The sequence below is a fragment of the Panthera leo genome, chromosome E2 (assembly GCF_018350215.1).
Source record: "Panthera leo isolate Ple1 chromosome E2, P.leo_Ple1_pat1.1, whole genome shotgun sequence".
NCBI lineage: Eukaryota > Metazoa > Chordata > Mammalia > Carnivora > Felidae > Panthera > Panthera leo.
Genome location: NC_056693.1, coordinates 2,027,125 through 2,048,404, shown reverse-complemented (window position 1 = coordinate 2,048,404; position 21,280 = coordinate 2,027,125). Strand labels below are relative to the sequence as shown.

Below are 21,280 nucleotides of genomic sequence, written 5' to 3'. Positions count from 1 at the left end.
ATGTGAGTTATCAGTCACTTATCCTTGATGACTTTGCTTTCTCATGGACATTGTTCACTCTTCTCATGGGTGATTCAGATTTTGTTATTAATTGAAATGAACTCATTGTTTATTAATTGGGAACCACATTTCTCTAGTTTTTTTTTTTTTGTTTGTTTGTTTGTTTGTTTTGCCTTTCAGTACTATGTTTGGTATTTCCTGGCCATGAAAGATTTTCGATCAGGAGATGAGAGGTCCAATCCAAAACCATGATCAAGGCCAGTGGAGAGTTTTCCGAAGCACTACATGGACCTCCTTGTTCCTCAGGCAGTAGATGATGGGGTTGCACATGGGCGTGACCACCGTGTAGATGACAGATAGCACCTTGTTGAGGTCCATGGATTTGATACGGCTGGGACGACAATAAATGAAGAGGGCTGCTGAGTAGAAGATGCCCACCACAATCAGGTGGGAGGCACAGGTGGAAAAGGCCTTGCGCTGGGCAGCAGCTGATGGCATGCGGAGCACAGCCACCACAATGGCCAAGTAGGAGGCCAATGCTACCAACAGTGTTCCACAGAAGATGACAATGGCAGAGATGAAGTCCACCAGCTCCGTCAGGGCCACGTGGGTGCAGGACAGGTTGAGCAGAGGGGAGACGTCACAGAAAAATTGGTTGAGGACATTGGGGCCACAGTAGGAAAGGCTGGCAATGCATGTCGTCTTGGCCACCGAGACCAGCATCCCCCCAAGCCATGAGGACAAGGCTAAGCCCAGGCAGACCTGGGGCCTCATGAGCAGTGGGTAGTGGAGTGGGCGGCAGATGGCCACGTAGCGGTCATAGGCCATGGAGGCCAGGAGGGTGCACTCCGTGCAGATGAGGACTATGAAGAAGAAAAGCTGTGTCATGCAGGCTGTGAAGGAGATATGGTAAGGTCCAGTCCACAGCCCCACGAGCAGACTGGGCATGGTCACGGACACGTAGCACATCTCCAGGCAGCTCAGGTTGCCCAGGAAGAAATACATGGGCTTGTGGAGCTCGATATGACTGCAGATGAGGTAGATGATGAGCGTGTTCTCCAGGAGGGTCAGCAGGTAGAGGGTCAGGAAGATGGCAAACAGAACATCTCTTATATCTGGCCTTGTGGACAAACCCAACAAGACAAACTCCTGGACTCTTGTCATGTTGACCAACTCCAGGGACCTCTCCATCTGTGGAGGGACAAATAAAGTTTGTTGACATTCTGGTTTCTTCAGAGACACAGTAGCAAAAAAACATTGGGAATATGGTCACAGTACATGGAGACGCTAGGCACTTGGCTAGCCCAAATTCTGTTGGAAATTGACTGTTATACAGAAATGCCGAATAGATGTTTGTGAACGAAACTCTGAGCATGAGATCACTGTCTTTACTCTAATCTGTCTTACTAAGTCTGTGTCCTTATACAATTGGATCGCTTGAAAATTGGGGGAAAAACATTGGCCTCCCATGAGGTTGTTATAATATATAAATCAATTGATGGGAAATGCTATACCAAATAAGAAATTAGAATTGTTCTTATTTCAGTTCCCAAAAAAGTGCTTATTCTGGGTCATGTTTTTTCTTTCTTTGTATAGTCTGCATAAAAATTTATTTATTTAGTTTTAAATGTTTATTTATTTATTTTGAGAGAGAGACAGAGAATCCTGAGCATGCTCCACTCTGTCAGCACAGAGCCTGACTCGGGGCTTGATCTAATGAACCACATGATCATGACCTGAGTCGAAATCAAGAGTCGGGTGCTTAACGAACTGAGCCACCCAGGGGCCCCAATCTGTGTAAACATTTTGGAGTATTTTATAAGTCTGGAGTAGAGCAAGACTGTCATCTCTTTTGTTTGAAAATGTTTCTCTTCTTGGGGCGCCTGGGTGGCTCAGTGGGTTAAGTGTCTGACTTCGGCTCAGGTCATGACGTAGCAATTCATGGATTCGAGCTCCACATCAGGCTCTGTGCTGACAGCTCAGAGCTGGAGCCTGCTTTAGATTCTGTGTCTCCCTCTGTCTCTGACCTCCCCTGATCACACTCTGTTTCTCTATGTATCTCAAAAATGAATAAACATTAAAAAAATTTTTAAGAAAACGTTTCCTCTTCTTAATGCAAATTAACTTTGGGAATTATATTAGGTTGTAGGTCACCAGTGATGATGTTCAATGGACATGCCATTCATGAAAAGGTTGGAAATACCATTTATTGTATCAGTGTGTGTGATCACAAACACACATAGGCATTATTTTCCCACTGATAAGTTTCTGGAAGCTGAGGCTCACAGAAAAAAAAATAATGTAAACTGGAACACACAATCTCATAATTAAAACTTCCATAACTCATTGAGCCCCTAGTATGCCTCAGTAACTTGCCATAAAGCCTACTTATATTTGTTGGTTTTGTGCCATGAAAGACTATGGAGCCCAAACAGATAAATTCACTTGCCCAAGGCCACAGAGCCAGGACACAACAGCACAAAGAAGAAAACATAGCTGGGCCAGACGTCTATACTGTGCCAACCCCTTTTCATTCCATTGTCACAATCAAGCCTAAAAAGTCTACACTCAGGACATGGGAAGTAAAGAGCTGACAAGTGACCCAACCAGAGAATCTTTCTGACTACAGGCTATCATTCATGGGATTCATTCAATAACATTCATTAGGTTTTCCATTCCATAGTAGGTGTTGGGAATACATGGATGAGGAAGACACAGTCCATGTCTGTGGTGAGCCGACTTCTTTTTTTTTTTTAATTTTTATTTATTTATTTTGAGAGATAATGAAAGAGCAGGGGAGGGGCAGAGAGAGAGAGTGAGAGAATCCCAAGCAGGCTCCATGCTTAGCACAGAGCCCCATGAAGGGCTTGATCCTACAAACCGTGAGATCATGACCTGAGCCAAAACCAAGAGTCAAATGCTTAACCAACTGAACCACCCAGTCAGCACCCTATGAACTGACTTCTTATGAGAAAGAGAGTCAATTAACAAACAAACCAATTTAAAAAAAGCAATTTCAGGTTAGAGGGGAGCCCAAGATAGGAGTTCAAGGCTACTTAAGCTCAAATAATTGAGGATAAACTAGTGATAGAAGGCAATATCTACCAAATTTTCCTAATAAAGATACCTACTCTGCACATGAATGTTAGGGATGAAGGTGTCCTGAGACACAATCTCTCGAGTTATATTAGCAGGAATCTGGAAGAGCATCGGCATGAAAGAATTTGTTGCTATCATTTTCTTCTGGTTGAAGAGCACCAAAATTTTCCAAGAGGTCAGATTTGTAGATCTTAAGGCTCTGTACAAAGGAAGATATGAGCTAATCTAACCCTCAGGACACACAGATGTTGTGTACATTACTGCACATACACAGATTGGGCACCAAGGCTCAGGGATGTGACTCCACCAACCCGTTCCACGGCTGTCAAGCAGAAGTTTCAGCCCAATAAACACAATCACCTTTCATTTCCCCTCCTCCCCAGTCCTTCCCCTTCACTGAGATTCTTCACTCCCCCTCTTTTTGGTTCTGCCTCTGATCTTCATTATCCCCTCATCCGTATCCCCTCAACAGGCATCTCGTCCACAAATCCTCTCCCGTGGCATTGACTTTCCTAACATAGGGCTTCAGATGAGCCAAGACATCCCTGGATAATCTGCAGCAAAACTAGTGAGTGCACTCCCAGAGGGTCACATTCGTATCCCGAATCCCAAAACTAGACATTCAGAGGTTATTTTATCTAAAAAATATTTGTAATCCATGAATTATTTGCTAACAGCTGTGCTAGGTTGGAAGCAGATAGGACGGTCAGTAAGAACTCATTCCTGGTCCTCAGAGGAATCTGTGTCAGGGAACTTTCTCTATCTGTTGCCTTGAGCATTCTACTTAACCTCAGCTGTATGTTAATAAAAAATATAATCATCTCTCCCATGAACTATATAAATTCTCTGCTGTGGGAAGAGGGGCAACGTAGTGTTGTGTTAAAACAGGCTCAGAGTTATACAGAAGTGGGTTTGAATCCTGTTGTTCTAAATGAAACTCAGAATTTCCCTCATGAGAAGGCTGGTAAAATCTCGAACAGTAATTATCTATTAAGTAAGGACTTTGTGTAAGAAGCAGTGCACCAATAGTGATGGCTATTTGGGCATGAATAAACCTGAGTTTTAGCCTCAAAGTGTTCGAGAACTTTCAAGCAGTGGAACTCTGGGAAAGTCACTCAATCCATTTAATTCTGCCTTGTAAATTAATATACAGTATGTGGATAACTACTAAGGTTATTAACTGAGAATTACTTCACTTAATATTTCTAAAGCATTCAGAGTCGATAGCTGGTATGCCATGGATATTCTATAAATAAATTCTTATAAAAGAAAACCTTCTTTCGGGGTGCCTGGGTGGCTCAGTTTGTTGAGCATCCAACTTCAGCTCAGGTCATGATCTCACCATTTGTGGGTTTGAGCCCTGCTTCGGGCTCTGTGCTGACAGCTCAGAGCCTGGAGGCTGCTTCGGATTCTGTGTCTCCCTCTTTTTATGCTCCTCCCTCACTTTCGCTCTGTCTCTCTGTCTCTCAAAAATAAATAAAAAAAAACACACAAAAAAGAAAGAAAACCTTTCTGTCGTTCCTTGTCCTCATTCCCCCAAGAATAGTATTTGGTCTTCTCATGTGATGGTCTCCTCAACTACAGATCCATTCTTGCTGATGCTGCTCTTAGAAGAGGTTGAGATGCTCAGGTGAGTTCAGCTCCTCTTACCTGGAGGAGGAAATGCCAAGGAATAGAGTCACCATTCAGTCTATGTTGGAAGAAGTTGCTCCTGGACCTGAATGGCATCCACTCCTCCCACCCTTGTTTCTCTTCGTGGTTCTGGATGCCTTTCGTTGCTGAGATGACTATCCTCACAGTGAGAAGGAGGCAGGAAGGCCAGCTTAAACTGGAGCTCTGGGCCTCAGAGACCTCCCCCAGTCTCTGAAGATTTGGAGAAAAGTTGGTGTGAAAAACACTTTTACTGATATTCGCTTAAGGGGAGGAGAAACCTCAGAGCCACCCTGAGTTCAGGCCATCGTACATTGGCTGATTTATTCCCAAATACCTGGTCTTGTGTTTGGATCCTGGGGCATGAAGATGAGTGGTAGGGGCACCTGGGTGGCTCAGGTGGTTGAGTGTCTGACTCTCGATATCAGCTCAGGTCATGATCCCACGGTCGTGAGATTGACCCCACGTCAGGCTCCACACTGAGCATGGAAACTGCTTGGGATTCTCTTCCTCTCTCCCTGTCCCTCCCCTGTTCATATTCATTCTCTCTCTCTCTCTCTCTCTCTCTCTCTCTCTCTCTCTCTCTCCCTCCCTCCCTCTCAAAATAAATAAATAAACTTAAAAAAAAGATGAGTGGTAAACTGTTCCTGCCTTTGGTTGATAAGTTTGGTTATGGAAACACATGTTCATAACATGTACTTGTTCTGAGAGGAGATAATGTATCTGAGGACCACAGAAGTGGACTTTCCAGTAGAAATTGGAGGCTAAGAAAATGCTGGCCATTGAAAGTAGGGGCAGGAATGGATATCTGCATGTCCATATTCATAACAGTATTATTCACAATAGCTGAAAAGTGGGAGTAGTATCAGTGTACATGGAGGGAGGCAATAATGAGCAAAATGTGCTGACAGCTCAGAGCCTGGAGCCTGCTTCGTATTCTGTGTCTGTCTCTCTCTGCCCCTCCTCCTCCTCTCTCTCTCTCTCTCTCTCTCTCAAAAATGAATAAACATTAAAAAAATAATCCCATATGCCCTTTCGTAGCTGTGTGGCTTTGGGACGATTTTGTCTCCTCACTGAGCCTGTTTCCACACCAGCAAATTGGAGCTAAGAAGACCCAACCCACCATGTTGTCAGAGCAGGTGTTAGTTTCTGGGGATATCTGGGCACGTCAGACCTGTATCCTGCCATTTCTCTCAACACTGGGAAGTCAGTGAGAGGCATGGAGCCTTTCATGCACAAAGGTGTTGAGGCTGATAACTCAGTAAGCATTTGATGGGTTGTGAACTACACTTCTCAGAGTATGGATGGGGTCACTAATTATGGAATCTTTAGTTTCTTCAAGAGACCTCACCCACTTTCTGTGATTCTGGAGCCATGACCAAAACACATCCCCACCAAGTAGTTACTAAGCACTTGCTTGTATATCTCACATGAGGGGGAGCTTATCACCTTTCATGACAGCCTCTCCATCCTCAGAATTTAAGAATGATTCCTTGGGGCGCCTGGGTGTCTCAGTCAGTTGAGCATCCAACTTCAGCTCACGTTGTGATCTCATGGTTTGTGAGTTCGAGCCTAGTGGCAGGCTCTGTGCTATCAGCTGCTTCGGATTCTGTGTCTCCATCTCTCTCTGTCCCTCCCCCTCTCAAAAAATAAATATTTAAAAATAAAAAAAATAATTATTACAAAGATCTCCCCAGCAGTATTCGTATACATGGTTGGCAGGACTATAAACTGGAACCAATTTTTTGGAGGACACAGTGGCTATATCTGCCCACATTAACACTTAGGAGTTTATCCTACTGATAGATGTGCATGTCAACTCAAAGGTCTGTGTATGGGGTTAGTGAGAGCTGAGCATTATCTTCAAGGATAGAAGATTGGAGAGAACCTTGGTCCACTGACAGGACTGGGGAAATGCACTATGTTGTATGCTTTTTTTTTCTATTAAAAAGTTTTTTAAGTTTATTTATTTTGTGAGAGAGAAAGCACGCTGGGGAGGGCCAAAGAGAAGGAGAGACAGAATCCCAAGCAGGCCCTGTACCATCAGCACAGAGCCCGATGTGACGCTTGAACCCACACACTGTGAGATCATGACCTGAGCTTAGGTCAAGAGTCAGAGGCTTAACCTACTATGCCACCCAGGCGTCCTGCATTATGTTGTATTCTTTTTTTTTTTTTTTTTACATTTTATTTTTTATTTTTTTAAATGTTTATTTATTTTTGAAACAGAGAGAGACAGAGCATGAACAGGGGAGGGGCAGAGAGAGAGAGGGAGACACAGAATCTGAAACAGGCTCCAGGCTCTGAGCTGTCAGCACAGAGCCCGACGCGGGGCTCGAACTCACGGACCGCGAGATCATGACATGAGCCGAAGTCAGACGCTTAACCGACCGAGCCACCCAGGTGCCCCTACATTTTATTTTATTTTATTATTTTTTTGAGAGAGCAACATTAAAAAAATCTTTTTTATAATTTACATCCAAATTAGTTAGCATATAGTGCAACAATGATTTCAGGAGTAGATTCCTTAGTGCCCCTTACCCATTTAGCCCGTCCCCCCCTCCCACAACCCCTCCAGTAACCCTCAGTTTGTTCTCCATATTTATGAGTCTCTTGTGTTTTGTCCCCCTCCCTGTTTTTATATTATTTTTGTTTCCTTTCCCTTATGTTCATCTGTTTTGTCTCTTAAAGTCCTCGTATGAGTGAAGTCATATGATATTTGTCTTTCTCTGACTAATTTCACTTAGCATAATATCCTCCAATTCATCCATGCAGTTGCAAATGGCAAGATTTCATTCTTTTTTATTGTCAAGTAATACTCCATTGTATATATATACCACATCTTCTTTATCCATTCATCCATCGATGGACATTTGGGCTCTTTCCATCATTTGGTTATTGTTGATAGTGCTGCTATAAACATTGGGGTGTATGTGTCCCTTCAAAACAGCACACCTGTATCCCTTGGATAAATACCTAGTAGAGCAATTACTGGGTTGTAGGGTAGTTCTATTTTTAGTTTTTTCAGGAATGTCCATACTGTTTTCCAGAGTGGCTGCACCAGTTTGCATTCCCACCAGCAGTGCACAAGATATCCTCTTTCTCCGCATCCTCGCCAACATCCGTTGCTGCCTGAGTTGTTAATGTTACCCATTCTGACAGGCGTGAGGTGGTATCTCTTTGTGGTTTTGATTTGTATTTCCCTGATGATGAGTGAAGTCAAGCATTTTTTCATGCGTCAGTTGGCCATCAGGATGTCTTCTTTGGAGAAGTGTCTATTCATGTCTTTTGCCCATTTCTTCACTGTATTATTTGTTTTTGGGTGTTGAGTTTGATAAGTTCTCTACAGATTTTGGATACTAAATCTATATGTCATTTGTCTGATATGTCGTTTGCAAATAATCTTCTCCCATTCCGTCAGTTGCCTTTTAATTTTGCTGATTGTTTCCTTCGCTGTGCAGAAGATTTTTATTTTGATGAGGTCCTAGTACTTCATTTTTGCTTTTGTTTCCCTTGCCTCCGGAGATGTATTGAGTAAGGAGTTGCTGTGGCTAAGATCAAAGAGGTTTTTGCCTGCTTTCTCCTCGAGGATTTTGATGGCTTCCTGTGTTCCATTTAGGTCTTTCATCCATTTTGAGGTTATTTTTGTGTATGGTGTAAGGAAGTGGTCCAGGTTCATTTTTCTGCATGTCTCTGTCCAGTTTTCCCAGCACCACTTGCTGAAGAGACTGTCTTTATTCCATTGGATATTCTTTCCTGCTTTGTCAAAGATGAGTTGGCCATCTGTTTGTGGGTCCATTTCTGAGTTCTCTATTCTGTTGCATTGATCTGAGTGTCTGTTTTTGTGCCAATACCATACTGTCTTGATGATTACAGCTTTGTGGTATAGCTTGAAGTCTGGGATTGTGATGCCTCCTGCTTTGGTTTTCTTTTTCAAGATTGCTTTGGCTATTCAGGCATTATGTTGTATTCTTACAGTTAAAAACTCTACAGCTCTTCCTGAAGCCACATGGGAAAGAATGGTATTAATACATGAGAAGCAAGGTGTACCAACTGTGGAGAATATGCTATTGTTTCTATGAATGGCAGGAGAGGTTATATATTTTTGTATATATGCATGCAGATGCATATGCAATGAATGTTTCTGGAAAGACAGACAAGATTCTGCTAACAGTGGCTGCCTCTTGAGAGTTTCAGAGGGGGCATAGAGGCAAGAGACATTTTTCATCATATATCCTCATAATATTTTTTAAACTTTTGTCCATGGACATGTATTTTGCTTCTAAAAATTTGCTTTTTAGACATTGAAGAAGGAATGAAAGCCCTCCACAAACAAACTTGCTATAAAAATATTTGATCCAATTATATGAGGTATCTAGAGGAGTCAGATTCATGGAGGCAGAAAGTAGATGGTGGGGACCAGGGGCTGGGGGAGGGGGAGGTGGAGGTGTTTATTGGGTACAGAGTTTTAATTTTCAAGACAAAAAAGTTCTGGAAGCTGGTTGCACAACAATGTGAATATACTTTACACTACTGAACTGCACACTTAAAATGGTTAAAATGATAAAATTTATGTTATGTGTATTTTATCCCAATAATATAAAAAAACTAAATATATTTGAAATAACATAAGTATGTTCAAAACAAAGAACATCCTCCAGAAACCAATGCCCATTTCAACATGATAACCAGGATTTATAGTTTGGCCTTATATCCTTCAGATTTTTTGTCATGTACATGAAATGCTTTCTATGATTTGACTCCTACTATAACTTCATTTAACACTTTGGAATCAGAAAAAAAAGTAGGTTTATGAATATGTGATTCTACGTAGATCATCCCCATGGATGTTTGATGCATCACATACACAGACATAGTTTCATTTTGAAAAAAAAAAATTGGTTTTTAATTACATTTTGCATTTTAGTGTGTTTCATCCACGGAGTATTTTTCCATATTCATTAAAATGTTCATAATCACGATTTTAATAAGTGTGCAATGTCTTGTCATATGGTGTTGGCAAATAATGTTATACAATTCTGAGTTACCTAAGCGACATGAGGAAGTATTCTTTGTCAGCCAGATGAAGTAAGTAAAAGTACTTGCCTCACAGGCTTGTGGTGTGAATGAATGAAGCTGATGCATTAAATATCTTATCACAGGCCCTGGCACCTAGTAAGCACTTGATTATTGTCATTACTATGTGATCAAGTGGTATTTGATTTTTTAGAACTTGAGAGAGTGCCACAATGGACATCTTTGTATGGGAGTGCTGTGCTTGTTTTCTCTTTTTAAACGAGTTATGTGAAGAAGGATTGAGGGCATGAGGAGGAACAGACGAGTGAAGGAGGAAGCAGGGAAGGAGGGATGGAGGAAAGGAAGGGAGGGAAAGAGGAAGGGAGGGAGGAGTTATTTTACAGCTATGGGATGTAAAGTTTCCTGGAAGGTCAGCCAATGCTCTTCATTTTTGGACCAGAAAAGGTGATGCTCAGAGAGGATCAGTCTGCCTAGGTGACCCAGTGGTCCCCTTGCCCCACCCCATGCTCATTCTATCATCCTGGTTTGTAGGGTTATCTTCAGATGATGGATGAAGCAGGAAACAGAAGCCCAAAGACCTTCACCAACTCAGAAGTCAAAGCGGGGGCTTCCACACCTCCTGCCTCCAGTCAGATCCTTGAAGAATCACCCTTTTTTTCCTGAATAAGCAAAAGATGCTTTGCTCCCAAAGAAGACTCTCAGAAACCAGTGCATCCACAGCTGAGAAGCTTGGCTGAAGGAAGCCTCAACAAGATAAAGCTTCTGGCCAGGGAACTTGAAGCTGTCATTCTCCCCGAAGACCTCAGAATCAGGGCTCATTATCTACTCTCTGTGCCAATCTGGGGGCAGTGCGGACACAGCCCTTCCATTCTATCCACCCCCTCTCTCCAGCTGAAGAGGAGTATACCTCTCCATGGTGCAAAATTCCAGTTCCATGGCAAGGGTGTTTGATGTGGGCCAGGGTGTGAACAAACGGGTCCTCTTCTACTCCTCTGGTGAGAGCACAACTGATGCAGCCAAGTTGGTGGGCAAGCAATTAGACAGGTTAAAACAAAAACTTGCCTTCCTTGATGCAAATCAAACCCACAGTGAGATACCATCTCACACATGCTATGTTGGTTATCATCCAAAAAGGGGGGAAAAGAAGAGATAACAAATGCTAGAAAAGATATGGAGATGACGATGATGGTGATGATGATGATGATGGTGGTGGTGGTGATGATGGTGGTGGTGATGATGATGGTGGTGATGATGATGATGATGATGGTGGTGGTGGTCATGGTGATTGATGATGATGATGATCATAATAGTGGTGGTGATGATGGTGATTGTGATGATGATGGTGATGGTGACAGTGGTGGTGATGATGAAAGTGACGATAGTGGTGGTGATGGTGATGGTGGTGGTGATGACGGCGGTGGTGGTGATCATGATGGTGGGGATGATAGTGGGGATAGTGATGATGATGATGGTGATGGTGATGATGATGGTGATGGTGATGATGATGGTGGTCGCGATGATGATGTTGGTGGAGATGAAGATGGTGGTAGAGATGATGATGCTGGTGATGGTGATAATAATGGTAATGCTCATGATGATGCTGGTGGTGATCATGATGGGGATGGTGGTGATGATGGTGGTGATGATGGTGGTGATGATGGTGGTAGTGGTGGTGATGATGGTGGTGGCGATGGTGATGATGGTGGTGGTGATGATGATGGTGGTGGCGATGATGATTGCAGTGGCGGTGATGGTGGTGCTGGTGATGATGATGGTGATGGAGATCATGATGGTGATGGTGGTGATCATGATGGTGGTGGTGATGATGATGATGGTGGTGGTGGTGATAATGATGGTGGTGGTGATGATGATGGTGGTGGTGATGGTGATGGTGGTGATGATGGTGATGTTGGTGATGATGATGGTGATGGTGAGATGATGATGATGGTGGTGGTGATGGTGATGGCGATGATGATGATGGTGGTGGTGATGATGATGGTGATGATGATGGTGGTGATGGTGATGATGATGATGGTGGTGATGGTGATGATGATGGTGCTGGTGATGATGGTGATGATGATGGAGGTGAACGTGATGACGATGATGATGGTGGTGATGGTGATGATGGTGGTGGATGGTGATTATGATGGTGGTGATCGATGGTGATGGTGGTGATGATGAAGGTGGTGATGGTTATGATGGTGGTGGTGGTGGTGGTATGATGGTGGTGGTGATGGCGATGGTGATGATGATGGTGGTGGTGATGATGATGGTGATGGTGGTGAAGATGATGGTGGTGGTGATGATGATGGTGATAGTGATGATGTTGGTGGCAATGACGATGGTGATGGTGGTGGTGGTGGTGGTGATGATGATGATGGTGGTGATGATGATGATGATGGTGGTGGTGACGATGATGATGGTGATGATGATGATAATGGTGGTGATGGTGATAATGATGGTGGTGATCGTGATGGTGGTGGTGGTGATGGTGATGATGGCTCGATGGGATGATAATGGTGGTGGTGATGATGGTGGTGATGACGGAGGTGATCATGATGATGATGGTGGTGATGGTGATGAGGATGGTGGTGGTGATGGTGAGGATGGTGGTGGTGGCGATGATGATGGTGGTGATGATGATGATGGTGGTGATCATGACAGTGGTGATGATGATGGTGATGATGATGATGGTTGTGGTGATGATGGTGGTGGTGGCAATGATGATGGTGGTGATAATGATGATGATGATGGTGAGGGTGATGATGATGGTGGTGGTGATGGTGATGGTGACGGTGGTGGTGATGGTGATGGTGGTGGTGATGATGATGGTGGTGATGGTGATGATGATGGTGATGGTGATGATAATGATGGTGGTGGTGATGGTGGTTGTGATGATGATGGTGGTGATGGTGATGATGGTGATGATGAAGGTGATGTTGATGATGATGGTGGTGGTGATAATGGTGGTGGTGGCGATGATGAAGATGGTGGTGGTGATGATGATGGTGATCCTGATGGTGGTGGTGGTGATGATGATGGTGGTGATGATGGTGGTGGAGGTGATGATGATGGAGGTGATCCTGATGGTGATGGTGATGATGATGATGGTGGTGGCGATGATGATGGTGATGGTGGTGATGATGATGGTGATGATCCTGATGGTGATGGTGGTGATGATGATGATGGTGATGGTGATGATGATGCTGGCAGTGGTGATGATGATGGTGGTGGTGATGATGATGGTGGTGATGATGGAAGTGATCGTGATGATGATGGTGGTGATGGTGATGATGATGGTGGTGGTGATGATGGTGGTGATGGTGATAATGGTAGTGATGGTGATGATGATGGTGGTGATCCTGATGGTGATGGTGGTGATTATGATGGTGGTGATGATGATGATGGTGATGGTGATGAAGATAATGGCAGTGGTGATGATGCTGGTGATGGTGATGATGTTGGTGGCAATGACGATGGTGATGGTGGTGGTGGTGGTGGTGGTGGTGATGATGGTGATGGTGGTGATGATGATGGTGGTGGTGGTGATGATGATGATGATGGTGAAGATGATGATGATGGTGAGGGTGAAGATGATGATGGTGGTGGTGATGGTGATGGTGGTGGTGATGATGATGGTGGTGATGGTGATGATGATGGTGATGGTGATGATGATGGTGATGTTGATGATGATGGTGGTGGTGATAATGGTGGTGGTGGCGATGAGGAAGGTGGTGGTGGTAATGATGATGGTGATCCTGATGGTGGTGGTGGTGATGATGATGGTGGTGATGATGGTGGTGGAGGTGATGATGATGGAGGTGATCCTGATGGTGATGGTGATGATGATGATGATGGTGGCGATGATGATGGTGATGGTGGTGATGATGATGGTGATGATCCTGATGGTGATGGTGGTGATGATGGTGATGGTGATGATGATGCTGGCAGTGGTGATGATGATGGTGGTGGTGATGATGATGGTGGTGATGATGGAAGTGATCATGATGATGATGGTGGTGATGGTGATGATGACGGTGGTGGTGATGATGGTGGTGATGGTGATGAGGATGATGGTGGTGATGGTGATAATGGTAGTGATGGTGATGATGATGGTGGTGATCCTGATGGTGATGGTGGTGATGATGATGATGGTGATGGTGATGATGATGCTGGCAGTGGTGATGATGATGGTGGTGGTGATGATGATGGTGGTGATGATGGAAGTGATCGTGATGATGATGGTGGTGATGGTAATGATGATGGTGGTGGTGATAATGCTGGTGATGGTGATGAGGATGATGATGGTGATGGTGATAATGGTAGTGATGGTGATGATGATGGTGGTGATCCTGATGGTGATGGTGGTGATGATGATGGTGGTGATGATGATGATGGTGATGGTGATGAAGATAATGGCGGTGGTGATGATGATGGTGATGGTGGTGGTGGTGGTGGTGATGATGGTGATGGTGGTGGTGATGATGGTCATGGTGGTGATGATGGTGGTGGTGGTGATGATGATGATGGTGATGATGATGATGGTAAGGGTGAAGATGATGATGGTGGTGGTGATGGTGATGATTATGGTGATGTTGATGATGATGGTGGTGGTGATAATGGTGGTGGTGGCGATGATGAAGGTGGTGGTGGTAATGATGATGGTGATCCTGATGGTGGTGGTGGTGATGATGGTGGTGGAGGTGATGATGATGGAGGTGATCCTGATGGTGATGGTGATGATGATGGTGGTGGCGATGATGATGGTGATGGTGGTGATGATCCTGATGGTGATGGTGGTGATGATGATGATGGTGATGGTGATGATGATGCTGGCAGTGGTGATGATGATGGTGGTGGTGATGATGATGGTGGTGATGATGGAAGTGATCGTGATGATGATGGTGGTGATGGTGATGATGATGGTGGTGGTCATGATGGTGGTGATGGTGATAATGGTAGTGATGGTGATGATGATGGTGGTGATCCTGATGGTGATGGTGGTGATTATGATGGTGGTGATGATGATGATGGTGATGGTGATGAAGATAATGGCGGTGGTGATGATGATGGTGATGGTGATGATGTTGGTGGCAATGATGATGGTGATGGTAGTGGTGGTGGTGGTGGTGATGATGGTGATGGTGGTGGTGATGATGGTGATGGTGGTGATGATGGTGGTGGTGGTGATGATGATGGTGGTGATGATGGAGGTGATCATGATGAAGATGATGGTGGCGATGGTGATGATGATGGTGGTGATGATGGAGGTGATCATGATGATGATGATGGTGGCGATGGTGATGATGATGGTGGTGATGATGATGATGGTGGTGATGGTGATGAGGATGATGATGGTGGTGATGGTGATGATGATGGTGGCGATGGTGATGATGATGGTGGCGATGGTGATGATGATGGTGGTGTTGATGATGGTTTTGGTGATGATTATGATGGTGAGGGTGAAGATGATGATGGTGGTGGTGATGGTGATGGTGGTGGTAATGACGATGGTGGTGGCGATGATGATGGTGGTGGTGGTGATGATGATGGAGGTGATCCTGATGGTGATGGTGATCATGATGGTGGTGATGATGATGGAGGTGATCATGATGGTGATGGTGATCATGATGGTGGTGATGATGATGGAGGTGATCATGATGGTGATGGTGATCATGATGGTGGTGATGATGATGGTGGTGGTGATGATGATGGTGGTGATGATGGAGGTGATCATGATGAAGATGATGGTGGCGATGGTGGTGATGATGGAGGTGATCATGATGATGATGATGGTGGCGATGGTGATGATGATGGTGGTGATGATGATGATGGTGGTGATGGTGATGAGGATGATGGTGGTGATGGTGATGATGATGGTGGCGATGGTGATGATGGTGGTGATGATGATGATGGTGATGCTGATGATGGTGGTGATGATGATGATGGTTTTGGTGATGATGGTGGTGATGATGGAGGTGATCATGATGATGACGATGGTGGTGATGGTGATGAGGATGGTGGTGGTGGTGATGATGATGGTGATGGTGATGATGATGGTGGTGGTGATGATGATGGTGATGGTGATGATGATGGTGGTGGTGATGATGATGGTGGTGGTGGTGATGGTGGTGGTGATGATGATGGTGATGGTAATGATGATGGAGGTGATCCTGATGGTGATGGTTGAGATCAAGGTGGTGGTGATGATGGTGGTGGTGATGGTGATGATGGTGGTGGTGGTGATGACGATGGTGGTGATCCTGATGGTGATGGTGGTGATGATGATGGTGGTGGCAATGATGATGGTGGTGCTGATGGTGATGATAATGGTGGTAATGATGACGATGGTGGTGGCGATGATGATGGTGGTGATGGTGATGATGGTGGTGGTGGTGATGATGATGGTGGTAATCCTAATGGTGATGGTGGTGATGATGATGGTGGTGATGATGATGGTGGTGGTGGTGATGATGATGGTAGTGATGATGGAGGTGATCGTGATGATGATGATGGTGATGCTGATGATGATGGTGGTGATGGTGATGATGATGGTGGTGACCCTGATGGTGATGGTGGTGATCCTGATGGTGGTGATGATGATGGTGATGGTGATGATGATGATGGTGGTGGTGATGATGATGGTGATGGTGATGATGTTGGTGGCAATGACGATGGTGATGGTGGTGGTGGTGGTGATGATGGTGGTGATCCTGATGGTGATGGTGGTGATGATGATGGTGGTGGCAATGATGATGGTGGTGCTGATGGTGATGATAATGGTGGTGATGGTGATGATGGTGGTGGTGGTGATGATGATGGTGGTAATCCTAATGGTGATGGTGGTGCTGATGATGGTGGTGATGATGATGGTGGTGGTGGTGATGATGATGGTAGTGATGATGGAGGTGATGCTGATGATGATGATGGTGATGCTGATGATGATGGTGGTGATGGTGATGATGATGGTGGTGACCCTGATGGTGATGGTGGTGATCCTGATGGTGGTGATGATGATGGTGATGGTGATGATGATGATGGTGGTGGTGATGATGATGGTGATGGTGATGATGTTGGTGGCAATGATGAAGATGATGGTGGCGATGGTGATGATGATGGTGGTGATGATGGAGGTGATCATGATGATGATGATGGTGGCGATGGTGATGATGATGGTGGTGATGATGATGGTGGCGACGGTGATGATGATGGTGGTGATGATGATGGTGGCGACGGTGATGATGATGGTGGTGATGATGATGATGGTGGTGGCGATGGTGATGATGATGGTGGTGGCGATGGTGATGAGGATGATGGTGGTGATGGTGATAACGGTGGTGATGGCGATGATGATGGTGGTGATCCTGATGGTGATGGTGGTGATTATGATGGTGGTGATGATGATGATGATGATGATGATGATGATGATGGTGATGGTGATGATGGCGGTGGTGATGATGATGGTGGTGGCGATGATGATGGTAGTGATGGTGATGATGGTGGTGATGGTGATGAGGATGGTGGTCCTGATGGTGATAATGGTGGTGATGGTGATGATGATGGCGGTGATCCTGATGGTGATGGTGGTGATCCTGATGGTGGTGATGATGATGGTGATGGTGATGATGTTGGTGGCAATGACGATGGTGATGGTGATGGTGATGAGGATGGTGGTGGTGATGGTGATAACGGTGGTGATGGCGATGATGATGGTGGTGATCCTGATGGTGATGGTGGTGATTATGATGGTGGTGATGATGATGATGATGATGATGATGATGGTGATGGTGATGATGGCGGTGGTGATGATGATGGTGGTGGCGATGATGATGGTAGTGATGGTGATGATGGTGGTGATGGTGATGAGGATGGTGGTCCTGATGGTGATAATGGTGGTGATGGTGATGATGATGGCGGTGATCCTGATGGTGATGGTGGTGATCCTGATGGTGGTGATGATGATGGTGATGGTGATGATGTTGGTGGCAATGACGATGGTGATGGTGATGGTGATGAGGATGGTGGTGGTTATGGTGATAATGGCGGTGATGGTGATGATGATGGTGGTGATGATGAGGATGATGGTGGTGATCCTGATGGTGGCGATGATGATGATGGTGGTGGTGATGATGATGGTGGTGGCGATGATGATGGTGGTGATGATGATGATGGTGGTGGTGGTGATGATGGAGGTGATCATGATGATAATGATGGTGGTGATGGTGATGAGGATGGTGGTGGTGATGGTGATAACGGTGGTGATGGCAATGATGATATTGGTGATCCTGATGGTGATGGTGATGATGATGATGGCGGTGGTGATGATGGTGGTGGCGATGATGATGGTGGTGACGATGATGATGATAATGGTGGCGATGGTGATGATGATGGTGATGGTGATGATGATGGCGGTGGTGATGATGATGGTGGTGGTGATGATGATGGTGGCGATGATGATGATGATGGTGGCGATGGTGATGATGATGGTGGTGGTGATGATGATGGTGATGGCGATGATGATGGTGGTGATGGTGATGATGATGGAGGTGATCCTGATGGTGATGGTGGTGATGATGATGATGGTGATGGTGATGATGATGCTGGCGGTGGTGATGATGATGTTGGTGGCGATGGTGATGGTGGTGATGATGGTGGTGATCCTGATGGTGGTGATCCTGATGGTGATGGTGGTAATGATGATGATGATGGTGGCGATGATGGTGATAATGGTGGTGGCAATGGTGATGGTGGTGATGATGATGATGATGATGGTGATGATGGTGATCATGATGGTGGTGATGATGCTGATGATGTTGATGATGATGGTGGCGATGATGGTGGTGGTGATGGTGATAATGGTGGTAGTGGTGATGATGATGGTGGCGATGGTGATGGTGGTGATGATGATGATGATGGTGATGATGGTGGTGATCATGATGGTGGTGATGATGCTGGTGATGTTGATGATGGTGGTGGTGATGGTGATGGTGGTGGTGATCCTGATGGTGATGGTGGTGATGATTGTGATGGTGATGATGATGCTGGCGGTGGTGGTGATGATGATGGTGGTGATCCTGATGGTGATGGTGGTGATGATGATGATGGTGATGATGATAGTGATGGTAATGATGATAGTGATGGTGATGATGATGCTGGCGGTGGTGATGATGATGTTGGTGGCAATGATGATGGTGGTGGTGATGGTGACGGTGATGGTGGTGGTGGTCATGATGGTGGTGATGGTGATGATGATGGTGGTGATCCTGATGGTGATGGTGGTAATGATGACGATGCTGGTGGCGGTGATGGTGATGATGATGATGGTGATGATGATGGTGGTGATGATTCTGGTGATGTTGATGATGATGGTGGTGATCATGATGGTGGTGATGGTTGCAATGGTGATGATGGTGATGATGGTGGTGGTGATGATGATGGTGGTGATCCTGATGGTGATGGTGGTGATGATGATAGTGGTGATGATGATGATGATGGTGATAGTGATGATGATGGTGGTGGTGATGATGATGGTGGTGGTGATGATGATGGTGGTGATTCTGATGGTGATGGTGGTGATTCTGATGGTGATGGCAGTGATGATGATGGTGGTGATGATGATGATGGTGATGGCGATGATGATGATGGTGGTGGTATAGGTGATGGTGGTGGTGGTGATGATGGTGGTGGTGGTGATGATGATGGAGGTGATCCTGATGGTGATGGTGGTGATAATGATGGTGGTGATGATGATGATGGTGGTGGCGATGAGGATGGTGGTGATCCTGATGGTGGTGATGGTGATGATGATGGAGGTGATCCTGATGGTGATGGTGGTGATGATGATGGTGGTGGCGATGAGGATGGTGGTGATCCTGATGGTGATGGTGGTGATGATGATAGTGGTGATGATGATGATGGTGATAGTGATGATGATGGTGGTGGTGATGATGATGGTGGTGATTCTGATGGTGATGGCAGTGATGATGATGGTGATGGTGGTGATGATGATGATGGTGATGGCGATGATGATGATGGTGGTGGTATAGGTGATGGTGGTGGTGGTGATCCTGATGGTAGTGGTGGTGATGATGATGGAGGTGATCCTCATGGTGATGGTGGTGATGATGATGGTGGTGATGATGATGATGATGGTGGTGGCGATGAGGATGGTGGTGATCCTGATGGTGGTGGTGGTGATGATGATGGTGGTAATGGTGATGATGATGGTGTTGGCGATGATGGTGGTGGTGGTGGTGGTGATGGTGATGATGATGGTGGTGGCGATGATGATGGTGATGGTGATGATGGTGATGGCGGTGATGATGATAGTGGTGGTGGTGATGATGATGGGGACGGTGATGGTGGTGATGATGGTGATTATTATTATCATGATTTTGCTATTATTTTCTTTCTGCCTGGAAAATATCAAGATTTAATTCCTTGGGTCCTTCTCACTCAGCTTATGAAAGTCAAGCCTCCTGGGCCATTGCTTATTCTTTGGACTCAAATTCCCTTACAGATCTGGGGGCAGCGAGGCAAAAATACCCAGGCATTCTCTATTCCTTTCCAAGCTTTTATAGTCTGATATCACTGAATCTGCTAGATTCAGCCATGCCTGAAGCCAACACTCCCCTCCATTGCACTCATCACCACTAGGCATGCTATATAATTCCTCCATTGCATTTATCACCACTAGACATGCTATGTACTTCATGAACTTTGTACATTGTATGACTTTCCCACCAGAATGTAAGTTTCATGAGGAAAGGGCTTTGGTCTGTTTTGTTCACTACACTATCAGTAGTGCTCAGAGCAGTGCCTAACACATAGTAGGCACTCAACAAAGATTTGCTGGTGGAATCAATGAATGGATAACTTAAGCAAAAACATTGAAACTATTGGAATTGTATGAGGCAGCTGCTAAAATCTATGGAAAAGCCAAATCACTTTATCTCAGAAAACACAGAACTGAGACTAAAGTATTGTCTTCTGGAATCTCTGCAATGAGTGGACTTTGAACATTTCCAATCCTTGAGGCATGAGAAGGAATGGTGGACAAGCCACCTTTTGGTCAAAGGAGGACACGGCACCATAATTGGGTACCTCACCAAGCGTAAGTACTGTACTTACCTGTCTCTGGAAGAGTGCATTCAGCTGCAAGATATCAAATGTCTTTCAAGAGTGGCTTCTGTTAGAGAATGAGATAAGCTACAAACTAAGAGGAAATACTGCAAAAGGCACATCTGATAAAGGACTACTATCCACAATATACAAAGAACTCCTGAAATTCAACAATAAGAAAAAGAGATACTCATTTTAAAAATGGGCAAAAGACCTTAATGGACACCTCACCAAAGAAAATATACAGATGGCAAATTTGCATATGAAAATGGTCTCCACCTTATACACACAAGGAAATGCAAATTAAACAATGAGACACTACTGAACACCTATTAGAATGCCCCAGATCCAGAACACCAATGTCACTAAATGT

The 21,280-nt window shown here is 45.0% G+C and overlaps 2 protein-coding genes across 2 annotated transcripts in view; both read right to left on the bottom strand.

The window, feature by feature from the left end:
• Positions 1-212: 212 nt before the first annotated feature.
• LOC122207644 (olfactory receptor 5-like) lies at positions 213-1,228 on the bottom strand. Its single transcript, XM_042917763.1, has one exon. It carries the CDS (start codon positions 1,189-1,191, stop codon positions 253-255), a length of 939 nt encoding a protein of 312 aa, XP_042773697.1. The 5' UTR covers positions 1,192-1,228; the 3' UTR covers positions 213-252.
• Positions 1,229-4,613: 3,385 nt separating this feature from the next.
• ZIM2 (zinc finger imprinted 2) overlaps positions 4,614-21,280 on the bottom strand; it is a 78,137-nt gene continuing 61,470 nt past the window's right edge. The window contains exon 7 of the mRNA XM_042917727.1: positions 4,614-4,749. Coding sequence (XP_042773661.1) covers positions 4,726-4,749 — 24 coding nt within the window. The 3' untranslated portion in view covers positions 4,614-4,725. The remainder of the gene's footprint in view (positions 4,750-21,280) is intronic.

Bases quoted from the DNA above. Each gene is read 5' to 3' on its own strand.
- LOC122207644 (XM_042917763.1), bottom strand. From the start codon at position 1,191: ATGGAGAGGTCCCTGGAGTTGGTCAACATGACAAGAGTCCAGGAGTTT.